This window comes from Armigeres subalbatus, chromosome 2, assembly GCF_024139115.2.
Source record: "Armigeres subalbatus isolate Guangzhou_Male chromosome 2, GZ_Asu_2, whole genome shotgun sequence".
NCBI classification, from domain to species: Eukaryota; Metazoa; Arthropoda; class Insecta; order Diptera; family Culicidae; genus Armigeres; species Armigeres subalbatus.
The window spans coordinates 183348882-183363091 of record NC_085140.1 but is presented as its reverse complement, the minus strand read 5'-3'; the positions used below and the strand labels follow the sequence as shown (position 1 = coordinate 183363091).

Genomic DNA, 14210 nt, shown 5'->3' with positions numbered 1-14210 from the left:
AAAAATTACCCTTTTTTAAGCCCAACCTTTCGTTCAGCAGATTTAATTGATTACAGATCAACTCCATAATTGTGCATATGAATTGATGTAAAATGACTTCCTTTTTCCTTTTCCGAACAACATATCACAAGTCAGTCAAAAAGCCGCTTGGTACGATCTGGCAGAACCCCGATATGAACAAAATATCACAAGTTAGTTTAAACGCCGTTTGGTGAATTCTGGCAGAACCCCGGCCATATATCGTAATGAAAGCGTCCATCGGATGGTCCAAAGAAAATTAAAAATCCATCAAGAAATGGCTGAGATAGGTATTCACGTTCAAAATCTATCATGTTTTCGTAACGCTTTTCGATTATCATAACTGCAAAGTACAATAATGTTATTACATCTTGTTATTACTATTGATTGCAATATAAAGTAGGTAGATTTGTAGAATTCCGTAGATTTTAAAAACTAGAGAAATAATAAAAACTCAAAGTTGATCTTACTTTTATTTATTAGACTTTCTAAATGTCGTTAGCCATTGATCGGAATATTTGGAAAGTAGCGTGCGCCACGCTTTGAAGCTGAGTTGCAGGCAAATCGAATCCCTGGCTGCCACCGCCAGTCAGCTCAAGTGTGAATCCATACGTGAATCCAGCCAGTCCCAATGCGTAATCATCACTTGCACCGAATGCTGTGTACAATATTTCGGCGCTGTTGCCCACGACATAGGTGGGTCCACCAACGGCTAACACAGCAGCTCTAGCATTTTGTCCCAAAGTGATATGTGCAGCCGCATTGTCAACCGGGATGAATGGCCATGCATATCCGTATGGGTACAGAATCATATCACCATAGGTGTGAACTGCAAGATAGAGTGTCAGACTGCTTCTGTAGCGCTCCATCAGCGATACCAGGGCTTGAGTTTCGCTTTCTGATGTTGGACCAGTACCGGGGTAGGTATCAGAGCATAGCTAAAAATTTTACTCAGTCAGTTGAGGGTTGCTCAAGGTTTTTGATCTATATTACTCACATTGCTTCCAGAGGCCCACTGGTACGCGAAATTACGGTTCAGGTCAACACCTGTGCAAAGGATGGATCCTGGGAAACGATTCTTACGCCACATACGGTTTGATGTATGAGAAAACTCATAACCATCTGGATTTGCCACTGGAATGATGACCCAATCATTTGTCAACATGTCGGGGTATTCAGAGCTGTGTTCTACCAGCTCGTGGATCAGGTATACAACAGACATGATGGCAGCCCACTCTCTAAAAGTATTACAGTAAGGCATTACAAAGATTTTTTTCATGAACGAGATCTTACCGTGCATGTACTCCACCGTCGATGAAGATAACTGGTTTTGAGCCACTTACTTGTCCATTAGTGGATGCGATGGTAATGGACTTGATCTCACGATTTTCATATGAATGGCCAATAACTTCCACCGAAACCAGACTTGGATAAGATGCTGCCAGCTCATCTAAATAGTCGTAGATTTCCTGGGTTCTCCAGTAGTGGTCGAAATCCACGGTGCTACGACCGGATGCTGATTTGGTCTTTCTATATTCCTGATCATATTTTCGTTCCGCATCAATGGTACTGGAAGACAAATTTTATTGACTTCTATAGTTCTGAATCACATCTGAATCAATGTCTTACGCTTCCACATCATCGATGATAAGCTCGTGCGTAATTTTGTTCGCTTCTAGGAATTTTTCGAAATGATTTTGCAATTCGGGACTAATCATGACACGTCGGCCAGCGCGATCCCAAAAGTCTACACCATCCACATCCTCCCAACGTCGTAATTGTGTGTGCTGCTCTCTGGATTCTAGCTCGATCTTATACACTTTGTAACTAAAACAACAGATTTCGTTATGTGGTTCACACTAGAAACTAACTAAGAATAATACTTTCTGTATGACACCTGCTCTGTGCTGACCAGCACGGCCAAAACGGACAAAGCGAGGGATACCGTGAACTTCATGCTTGTACCACGCGCTTCCAAGTCTAATTCAGCCCACGTAATGGCTACTGTTATGAATAACCTCAGCTGTTTTATAGCTGTTATCTTGGGCATCTAGTCTGTTGATAAAAGATTGATATTGGTAACTCCCGCGAAAAATGATTGATTGGTAAACATAATTGTTTCTTTTTGTGCAGCTTTGATTACGCATGGAATGTATTAGGCAAATTAATTGATTTTGCATATAGATTGTATATGGCTTTTCAATCAAATAAAATAGGGCCACTGTTCAATTTAATATCAAAGGGTTACAATCATTTTTTTTTCAAAAATGTATACAGTGGTTGGACAAAGAGTTTGATACAGACAACATTTTATCGACATTCAAATCAAAATTATTTGAAAACGGGAATCGAGCTATTGGACGCAGAAACTCATCTGCATTAGTGGAAATCTGTAAGCCTAGGCGATGCTAAATACTCGCCAACATTTTTTCTCCTTTCTCTTGCCTATCTACTACTCACAGAGAAGAACATCGAATCCCCAAAAATCTTCGTGAAGCTTCGCGAGTAATTCGTTGCTCCAGGAATTGCTCCAAAGATCCTTCAGGAATTTGTCCGGATGTTCCTTCAAGAATTCCTCCGGAAGTTCCTCCAGGAATTCATCCGGAAGTTCCTCCAGAAAGTTCGTCTAGGAATTCCTCCGGATGTTCCTCTAGGAATTCATCCGGAAGTTCCTCTAGGAATTCCTCCAGGAAGTTCCTCTAGGAATTCCTCCGGAAGTTCCTCCGGAAGTTCCTCCAGGAACTCCTCCGGATGTTCCTCCAGAGATTCATCCGGAAGATCCTCCAGGAATTCCTCCGGAAGTTTCTCCAGGAGTTCCTCCGGATGTTCCTCCGGGAATTCCTCCGAAAGTTTTGCCAGGAATTCGTTTGGAAGTTCTTCCAGGAATTCCTCCGAAAATTTTTCCAGGAATTCGTTTGGAAGTTCTTCCAGGAATTCTTCGGGTGATTCCTTAAAAAAATCTTCAGGAATTTCTCCGAAATTTTCAATATGAATGATTCAAGATGTTTGCTCAGGAAATCTCCGAGAAGTCCTGTCACTTCTTAAATAACTTAAATAACGAGGACTCTTCATATATTTCTTCGGTCCTCCTGAATTCACATGGAATTCCACTAAACCCTCCTCCCGGGATTCCTGAAAATTGTCCAGGAATTCTTGAAGAACTTCTCATGAAAATATAACTGCATAATCTAGATCAAGAAAATCTCAGGCGCATTTCTCTGGGATTTTTTCCAGGATTTCCTAGCTTCTTGGAGGAACCAAGGATTCTCCCGGAAAGTAATTTACAAAAAAAATTCTGGAGATTATTTCTCCGGATATTTGTTTAACAATTCTTAGGAACTCCTTCACAAATTCCTCCAAGAATCTCCCCAGAAACGAAAACTTCTCCAGAATTTCTCCAAGAACTCGCCCATAAAACCTTACAGCATTTATCCGGGAAATTCAATTCCCTTGAAAGTTCCTCCGAAACATATAAAAATACGCTCCCGATTTTGACGTAAACTACGTCTAAGGGGAAGACTCGGATACAGGGTGACAAATGAAAATTTCCAAATTCGAGACCGTCACGAAATTATGTAAGATTTTGAACTTTAATAGCGCCTTTATCTTCCGATGGATTTTTGAGATTTATATATCAATCGATTCGGAAATTCTCTACCAATTTGTCAATTATATTGAAACTTTGGGTTATGAATGTTAAAATAGGGTATCGGATCATTTTGGCAGCATCCTCTTTTCTTGTCCGCAAGAGTCTCGTTTCGGCCGTCGCCGTTCAGTGCGGTTGGCTTTTGGACTCTCCTTTTTGTGCGGTGTTTCGCACAAAAAGTAAAACAATGGAGCCGGACCAGCGCGACCGCGGTCGAAACAAATGTAACAAAAATGCGTAATGTAGTGCATGGTGTATAAAAAGTGATCCAGATAAGGGCATGTTTGTGCAGGCATGAGACGATCAATTGTTATCAATGCCAATGCCCTTGCTAGTAATGCAATCAATTTATATTAAAAAACAACTTTGAAAAATGCATTTTTTTGCAAACTGAAAACTAATAAGGCCGTTACACATATTTATTAAAAATTATGGTCTCCGCAAAGTCAATGGGGAGGAGGTAATCTTCTTCTTCTTCTACTGAATCGAGCGGCATGAAAATTTGAATGCAGAGGTTTTTGAGGCCGAGGAAGGTTCTTAAGATGGTTAGAGACCCTTCTCCTCTTTGAAACCTGGCTCATATACAAATGAAACACCAATTTCATCATAACTCGAGATCAAGCAAATGGAAACAAATCTGGCGTGTGGAGGTTTTGGAAGAGAAGACATGTTTCTGTGGTGGTTTGCAACGTCCTCCCCCCCTCTGGAAAGGGGGGCTCCCATACAAATGAACCAAAAATTTCTGCATAACTCGAGAATTAATCAGAGAATAAATCAATTTTAGGCGAAGCAAAGTTCGACGGGTCTGCTAGTAAAAAATAAATATTAAAATGGAAAAAAAAAATAAAAAAAAAACTCCTCGGATTTGTTAAAAAATGTTTTGAAAGTTCTCAAAATTTACCGGAAATTTTTTTTGTTGCCGCTCAAGTTGTTATTTTTTGAGCAAAATAACAATGTGGGTGAGACATAGTTAAAAAAATATTTATATCGGCCTAATAATATTTTGTCCAATTAAATGCGCTCCTGAATCAGAAGGATTGAACTTTGATTCAGGAAGTGTGAATGCACTTAAGATATTTTTATAATACGTGGGTGCAATAATGCGGTATTTATTGTACACGACAAAAGCTTCGGAACGCATACGTTCTTGAAACGGGCTATATGAGATACAAAAGAGCTATCACCTTCGTGCTCCCTGATTCAAAAGTCTTGCAATGATATTAATAAAATGGTTGCACGAATATTTTACCCATAGTGACACTCAGTGTTGGTAGAATCATACTCAAATCTGAATCATCGAAGTTTCATGCACGAGCTAACTCGCCTGCGATTCTGTAGGGGAAGCATCGCGCTTGAGTTTCTCGGCCAGAATCGCATCGCTTCGCTCACTCACCGAAAAATGATTTCGTTCTAAAAAGCGTCAAAACGCAATCGAGACGTATGTTTTGTTTATATATAATTATTAGCCATTGTTTTAGACGAAAAATAGTTAATTCAATGCATTCACGAAGAACACGTAAATATCATGCAATGATGCAAATTGCGATTCAAATCATGAGCAAATCTCTCGATCATAATTCTGATGGGATTTGACTCACGCATGGTTTGAATCGCCGATGAGATTTGAGATTTTGAGATTTTACCAACACTGCCAGACAGTAGGAGTTAGAATGTAATAACACACACACACTATCTTTTCCCGTCCGCAACGTTTACTACTCGCGCGCACCACAACCAAATTAATTGGGTTTTGGTACATGATTGACATTTTATGATTTCTAGTGATGCACGAAAAACAAGATATGCCTATGATTGGAATGTTTCTGAATAATAAATGTTGCAAACGGAAAAGAGAATGCTTCTCTAGGGCTTCTTCTATTGAAATATTTCATCAAATGCTTCAAAACCCAAATGTAGGCAATTCTGATCCAAGAAAGGCATCATTACCACTGAGGACTAAATTTGGGTTTTCATAGTAAATTTTTTAAACAATTGTCGTATCCAACAATTTTCATATCTTAAGATACGCTACTTTTGTTCGAAACCAGTTTACGTTGGGCGGTTGTGTCTTGTACATAACACTTCTGATTTTTCCTCAGAGATTTCTTTAGAAATTCTTCAAGAACTCTTCCAGAAATATTTCAAAATATATTTTTTTTTTGCTGAAATTGTCTATTTTTAATTAAAAAGTATGTACTTTCTGCATTAGCTACATTAATCTAGACATAACAGCAAAAATGTCATCGGCGTGGTAAAAAATGTTCGGCGGCTTGATTAATTTCCGATTTATTTTTAAAGGCGGCAGCGTGAGAAAATTGTCGGTAGCGGCGGCGTGACGTGGCGGTGCATAGGTCTACTAAAAATTATTCACTGTCTCTCAAAGTTTCGTTGAAGTGAGTTGAGTAAAGGTGCTTAGATGCAAGTTACTTATAAAAACGGAGTATTTTCATAATTTTTTTGACATTTATAGAATTAAATTTGATATATATCGAAAATGGCTACTCTTAAGAAGATTGTTAGTATGAGCATTACGATACAAAATTTTATGCAAAATTATATTCTGGCATTGAAAAGTATTTTTGAATAACTTAAATTGAATTTAATTTGATCAAACTTAATTGCCTATTTTCCGGGTATTGGACAATCCGACTGGGATATTAAGTTACAATGTTCTGAAAACTCAGATGTTAATATGTACATTATATGGAAGATTTTGATTTTAAAAATGTGTTGGAGGTAACCATTTACCTTTAATGGGACTCGAACCCACGACCCTCTACTTGATCAGTGCATTTGCTGATGAAGAATGTGTGTAGCTGCTTGACAATTTAAATTCTCACGTTCACTCTAAAATATGAATGTGTACTACACACATGTGGGAGCGTTGGTTTGGAATATGGATTGTGAGTGCTTCGACTATGCGTCCGATTTGGGAATTTCGGGCTCATTCAGTAGCCGCTAAGTTGCGAAGGCCGACGGAGTTATTCGTAGCTTAGTTGGTTAGAAGCACCAGTCTAGCGTACTGGGGGCCGTGGGTTCGAGTCCCATCGAAGGAAAGTGGTTACCTCCAATACATTTATCAAATGATTTTTTTCTATATAATGGTACTTATTCACATCTGAGTTTTCAGAAATTTGTAAAATAAAATGAATTTTTAACAATGTATCAAAAGTCGCTCTTTGAAGAACTTTTTAAATACATTAATGTCCGGTTTGTCACTACCTTCACTACATTTCCCTTTTAATTACAATTTTACCCGCAAAATAAAAAATATAAAAAATTGCTTGTTTTTGGAATTTTAGTTTTAATTTAAGAATTAATTACTTTTTCATCACGTAAAAAATTTCAGTTTGTATTTTTTTCAAAAGGCCCATTTGACTCCCTACTATTCATTCTCAGACACTTTTTCTCCATAACTCTCCGAGTAACGGTTTTTCGAAGACATTTACATCAAAAACACATACGTCCTTCTCAAAAAATATTCGTGAGTCCAAACGATCTTTCCTCATGGCAAAACACTTATACTCTTATAATGAATACTTTGCAAAATTTCATCCAAATCGGAGTGGCGCGTGTCAAATTTCTACAACTTGGCATACAATTTTTACAACATCAGAAACAACATGATTTGCACATTGTCTCTCGATTTATTCAGTTCTTCGTCCGATTTGACTATTTTAGGATGTTCCCAGCCCAGTGCTTTTCGTTCGATTGCCACTCTGGAGTATTGTCTCATCATCCATCACGCAGAAATGTGACTTTTAAACTTTTTTTATGCGAACAGCTTGGTTATACACATTTTAGCGATTCACATTCTGCTGTAGAATGCAGTAGGGTAAGTGTACCGGTTCTGGCCACCTTAGTGCCTAATTTAAGATTCAACAGCGAAGAAGCATAAGGGATATATGTCCTGTTAGAACTAATAAAACCCCCTGAAAATTGCTTTAGTTTTGAAATTATGTGAAAAATTGGGAGATTGGTTTATATTGGTGTATTTTTTTGTGAGCTTTTTATTTCCATTTTTGAAAGTATTTCACCATATTCAAAGAAACTTTCAAACTATACGGGCTTGGTGGTCATATTTATTTTATTTATTTATTTATTTATTTATTTGGGTTCTACATCTATATTTATTTTTGGTTCTACATCAACAGGCTTCGTAGCCCCAATGATGGTTTGTGCATTGACAAAAAAACTTATATTACAAAAACTATCTTAACACCGTAAAAAATCTAGCTCGAAGCACGTCTCTTGTCCTCTGTAACCCAGTAATAGCATTATTCACTCCATAATTAGTACGATGAGATGGTGGTCGCAGCATCATATTGTTCCGAATTGCTCGAGGTCTTACATAAATGTCTACTCGTTCAAGAATGCTCGGGCAATCAACTCTGTTTTGGAGGATGTCGGAAACTAGAAGAGCTCTAGCTACATCTCTCCGCCTTGCAAGGGTATCCAGACGAATTAGTCGGCAACGGTTCTCGTAGCTTGGTAGATGCAGTGGATCTTGCCATGGTAGTCGACGGAGTGCGAATCTAATGAAGCGCCGTTGAACTGACTCGATTCTCTCTGCTCCATTGTGGTAGAATGGGCTCCAAATAGTCGAGCCATACTCCAGTATCGAACGCACTAAGGCACAGTAAATTGCCTTTAAGCAATAAATATCCGAAAACGTTTTTGTTATCCGAAAAATAAATCCCAGACATTTGGATGCCTTATTTACTGCAAAAGATACGTATTGCTGAAATGTTAACCCCCAAGTCCTTAATTTCGTCCACCCTTTCCAACTGAACTCCAGAAAGAAAATAGTTATAAACTTGTGTATTCTTTAGTCAAGAAAACGGAATAACTGAACATTTGTCAGGATTAACAGTCATACGATTCTTCTGGCACCAATCGGCGAAGGCATCCAATTGCCGTTGTAGAAACTGTGCATCTACTTCAGAGCGTATATTAGAATAGATTTTGAAATCATCAGCGAAGGATAGCCGAGGTCCCTCTATTACTGCGTTTACATCGTTGAAATATAGGAGAAAGATAATGGGTCCAAGATGGCTGCCTTGCGGTACGCCAGAGGTGATGGGAAACGATGCCGAAGTGGAATTACCTATGACTACTTGCGACTGACGGTCGCTTAGGTAGGACTGGAACCAGTTCAAAAGTGTCCCTTGTATTCCAAACCTCTCAAGCTTTGCAACAGCGATTTGATTTGACTTTATCGAATGCTGCTGAAAGGTCTAGGTACACCACATCAGTTTGCGCTCGCTCTAGCATACTGTCAGTCACATAGGAGGTGAGACATAAAAGATTTGATGTCGTTGAGCGTCCCGAGATGAACCCATGTTGGTCTATGCTTAGATGTCGCCTGAGTGGAAAAGTAGACGATCCATCACAACGAGCTCGAAGAGTTTTGAAACAGCGCTTAAGGACGATATTCCACGGTAGTTATCGATTTCTCTCCTATCACCCTTTTTGTGCACAGGATAAATTTTTTGTGCACAGATAAATGCACTTTTCCAGCAGGAAGGGAACACTCCAGTAGCGAGCGACATATTGAAGATCTTAAGCAGCGGGGTTAACAAACTACCAATCGACTTCTTCAATATTACCGAAGGAATGCCATCAGGTCCAACGCAAGTCGATGTTTTCAGTTTACCTGCGGCTGCCATTATGGAATCGTCATTGATGTTAATAATAGGCATAATGAATCCTGAAGGCTCAGTAATACATGATGCGGCGTTAATCTGTTCAGCGGTTAGAGTTTCTAGCGAAAAAATACCGAAGAACTTCGATGCGAACTGATCACATATGGCTTGTTGGTCGGATAAAACAGCACCATTCCATTGCATTGAAGAAGGAATCCCATATTCGCTGCGCTGTTCTTTAACGTATTTCCAGAAAGACTTCGGCTGGGACTTGAGGCAACGTTGTATGCTGTTCTGATAGCGAAGAAAACATCTCCGGCTAACGCTCTTGTAGACATTATTGAGTCGCACGTAGTGGTCTCTAAGTGGTTGACTCTTGTGCTTGGAGTACTTCCTCAGAATCGCTTTCTTCTGCTTTTTTAACTGCCGGAGTCTAGGTGTCTGGAGTGCGGTTAACAGATAGGCTTCGCTTGGGAACATGTCTATCTATCACGTACGACATAACATGGGAAAAAGTTTGAGCTGCAGCATCTACATTGTTAGCATGCAATATGTCATCCCAGTCCAGTGTCGAAAGAATATGGTTCATGCTGCCGATGTCTGCTTTCCAGAAGTCGTAAATAACAGGTGGAATGTCGTCTTTGCATTTAACTAAGTTGTGTTTCTCGATAATAATGTGTAGTGGTGGATGATGGACAACCCACTTTACCAACGGCGCAGGAGATAATGAAATTGATGGAGCAGTGTCACGAAGACTAGCAAAGCATAAATCCAGGCATCTGTTATTTTCATTCGAAATATGGTTGATTTGCTGAAGTGTGGCTGAGCTGTAATGGTGTATGGCTACCACTTCTGCATCATACGCAGGAGGTCGTGAGTTTAATCCCAGGCCCGTTCCATTCCTCATACTTTGTATCTTTCTATATATTTCCCATGTTCTAGCAATCGCTAGAACTGGAAATGGGCTTTCATGCCGTTTCCAAATCATCTATCCTATATCTAAAACTTGACTAATTCTAGCAGGTAAATGTTAGAATTCGAAATGAGCGAAAAAGTCGTTCCGGCATCCAATTAGTTAACCAAGACGAAACTCTACCCTCCCGATTCCAATTTAACTCCGCATAAACTTGTGGTTAGAGCAGAAATTTTCTCGGCTTGCAGAGGGGGAGTGGTTGCATCATCAATTCCTCCCTATCCCCGATAGACTGTAAGGACGTGGCCAGCGCTGTTATCGACCATTAAATACTAGAGCTCTCGGACTGTGCACATAGAGGTTGGAGCATACAAATTTTCAAATGTTTGACCTTATGGCAGAAAAGTTACAACGCTTATAGTGTGCTGCAATTTCATTGTAGAGTGACAATTTATATTTTAATATTTGAAAGTGTTACGTCTGTTTGCCAGTGATAATTATATAACTTCTTCCATGAGTATTTTATCTCACGCAATCGAATAGAGATTTGCAACGCAACTCGTTTCTTCGAACCAACATTTTTGACACTTGCACCCCATTATTAGTAATCCAGTCAATTGAGAAAACCCAACAAATTATCTGCGAAGTCGCTGTCAGAAGACTGTTATCAAGCGGCATTTATAGCAACGGGTTGGCTTGCATATACCTTTGTAGTAATCAGAAACGAGATTACAAACCATGAAATGAATACTCATTGGGCGATCAGACAATCGTCATCAGTGACTACACAGTAAAAATATTTGGTAATTTTTATAAGCGTATTTGAATCATGCAAATAGCATTGAGGGTCTGCGATAATTATATTTAAAAAATAATGTTTTGAATACACTCCCCCAACAATTATGGAACACCCACAATTTTGGAACACTTTTGCCAAAAAGTAATAATTTCACAATCAAATTCACTATTTCCCATGGTAAATAAGTGTTTATCAGCAATATCAGATATCTACTTGGCGATCCAACACAATTTTGACTGCTTTAAATGCTTAAAATGCTTTAGATTTGATTTATTTGAAGAAATATGATTTGGATCAGGGTTCCATATTTGTGACCATGACAATATTTCTCCACAGTTATGGAACAGTTAAGTCTTTCCTTTATAATTCGCTTCCTAATTATTTTTTTGTGACGTCATCCACGATGAAAAGTAATAACTGTAGGTTAAATTTATATTGTAACAATTGTATTGGTAGAATAATCGAATTTGTAAATTGGAACTAATATTTGCATTAAAACAGCGTTGCTTACATTTGCCGACATCTTGAACACTTGAAGTGCTCCGTACATATTATGGTTAATTGGCTTCAATCTGAAGTCCATTTTTTCTCTTATAATCAAATATTATAAAACAAAAAAACATATTTAAAATTACATATTACATAGCGATTCAAAAGCTTAGATTCTAATGATGGTATTCATGTAATAATATTTACAATTAGTTGATTTTGTGGCAATATAGATGTAATGGAATGTTACGAAAATAATTAAGTGTTCCAAAAACTGTGGAGAAAGTGTATATAGCTTTTTCGATATGCCTTGGTGTTTGAAAAAGGCAGAAACAATAAAATAAAAAGTAATATAAATTAGCATGCAGATATGCAAATATTAGGCTCGAACGATTTTATGAATTTTTGTTTGAGGTTTTATTTTGTTGATTTTTGAAAAAAAAAAAATGATTTAGACGAACTAGTTTCACTAATACAGTTTAGGTGTGAATGTTTTCTTCTGTTATCAAATGATTGAATATTTAAAACTGTGGTGTCTATGCACTGCTGATCATTTGTTCACCAGCAAATTTACCAAATACTTTGAACATCTCGAAGGCCTCTTTATTGATCCGCTGCATCTCTGCCACACTGATGACAAATATACTACCGCTGCTGGACTCACTACACGAAAGTTCCAACGTGTAAGCATATTCAACCCCTAGCTGACCGTAAATGTAATCGTCGCTTCCATTGGCTGGATAGAGTAGTGACGCTGCACTCCCTACCGAATAGTTTGAACCATGTACCGTCCTAACAGCCTCTGCTGCCTTTTCCCCTAGAGCATGCAATTTCTCTTTATTTGGCGCATCAACGTGATCGTATCCATAAGGGTATAAGATGAAGTCTCCACAAGAGTGAACAGCCAAGTACACCTTCGTAGCCGATGCATAGTTTGTCATTAGATTTATTATAGCTTGTGTTTCCAATTCTGAAGCAGGGCCTAGGCCAGCAAATCCAATTGAGCATTTCTAAAATCAAAATAGTATATTAATCAAATATTTAAAAGGATTTTTACCGAACTTACATTTCCGTAGTCTTTCCATTGAAATGGAAAGTTCCTGTTTAAATCAGTTCCAATGCAAGACGAACCATTGATCGGTGCTCTATTCTTCCTCCACAGTCTTTCAATTTGAGTGTACTCGTACCCATCTGGATTAGCTACAGGCACGATCACCCAATCGGTGTTGTCCAAAAGATCCATGTTCTCTTCGGAACATTCAACCAACTGATGTATCAAGTATACAACTGCCATATGTGAGGCCCATTCTCGAGCATGCATTCCTCCATCAATCAACACAACTGGACGGGACTTATCCACCGTACCGTTAGAGCTGATGGTAATTACTTTAATTGGACGATTTTCGTGAGTCATTCCGTAGTCCATCACTTCAACCAATTCGGGATACTTTTTCTCCAGCATGTTCAAATATTGATAGATCTCATCCAGTGTCCAGAAGTATGCAAAACTAGTACCGTTTGCATTCACTATATTCAATGCCTCGATGCTTCGACGTTTAACGTAACGAATTTTATTGAACATTGTTTCACGATTAATCGTTTTTTGTACATCAGACAACAGAAGCCGACGCGTGGCATTGCGCTTCTTGAAGAGATCTACGAATAATTTGTTTTCCAATGGGTTAACCATCGCGGATGATATTTTATCAAGGGCGGGTTGGCTCCGAAAGTCTGAATTCAAATCTTTACCCGTTCTTTGAACTAACTCCACATCGATAGGTGTGGTCGTATGTGCTTCATATGCTCTGTAACTGACAAAATAAAACATGAAGCGAACTAGTTCCACACGTGACATACAAGTGTTACCCTTTGTACAAAACTTGATCACTGATTATCGGTGGGGTCAGTATCGATAAGAACAACACTGCACTGATAGTTTGTGTCATCCTAATGGTATAAGAACTCATGTCGAACTAAAAAATAAATAAAGCAAGTAACACACGTTGTCCGTACAGCATATAGTATGTGAGACAGAACAACCGGTTTATTGGACTTAATCAGCGTATCAGCGGCTCTGGATGAATCATGCCGTCATCTCGACACTACCAGAGCGGTGAAGTGTTATCTTAATGCAAATTATGAAGCGGTTAACAAACGTTTTATCGTACTTCCGAAGAGACATTTCTTAGATCTTTATTAGTTTTGGAGAAATGTTTGTTTTTTCAAACAATGGTGTCATTCACAGCAAAAAAGTCGAATCATGTAATAATGTTTAAAGTAAATTAAACAGATGCGTGTGCTATTAAGAAACAACATTCAATTATAATCTAGAAGTTCGTTTTTTAATGTCAACCCATAACATTGATAAATAATTTGTGGTCGTGTTCTAACTATTTTCGGATCGATTGAATGAGATAATAATCGGTCGCCATCCATAGTGTTATATATGGGGGGATTCCCTAGCGCCGGGCATCTTCCGATATCGGACAATTCTCAAAGTCGAAACCACGCTTCTAGAAGTCATTCAGCTTCTTACGTAGAACAAAAAAAAGGTATTGAAATGTCTTTACCTGTTTGGTAAATAAGGTCCCCATGTTGAAAGCTTTTTTTTTCAAAACTTATACTGCCCTTATACGCATAATTGTCCCATGTACAAAGGAAATCCCAGCAAACATACGACAAATGACGTATAACGGAGAT

The 14210-nt window shown here is 38.5% G+C and overlaps 1 protein-coding gene across 1 annotated transcript; it reads right to left on the bottom strand.

Annotated features, from left to right (window-relative positions):
- Positions 1-478: 478 nt before the first annotated feature.
- LOC134209422 (uncharacterized) lies at positions 479-13500 on the bottom strand. Its single transcript, XM_062685411.1, has 8 exons — positions 13377-13500; positions 12577-13315; positions 12053-12520; positions 1902-2068; positions 1648-1845; positions 1312-1587; positions 1016-1256; positions 479-956 (listed from the first exon to the last, which is right to left on the bottom strand). Exons 1-8 carry the CDS (start codon positions 13475-13477, stop codon positions 507-509), a joined length of 2640 nt encoding a protein of 879 aa, XP_062541395.1. The 5' UTR covers positions 13478-13500; the 3' UTR covers positions 479-506.
- Positions 13501-14210: the final 710 nt, after the last annotated feature.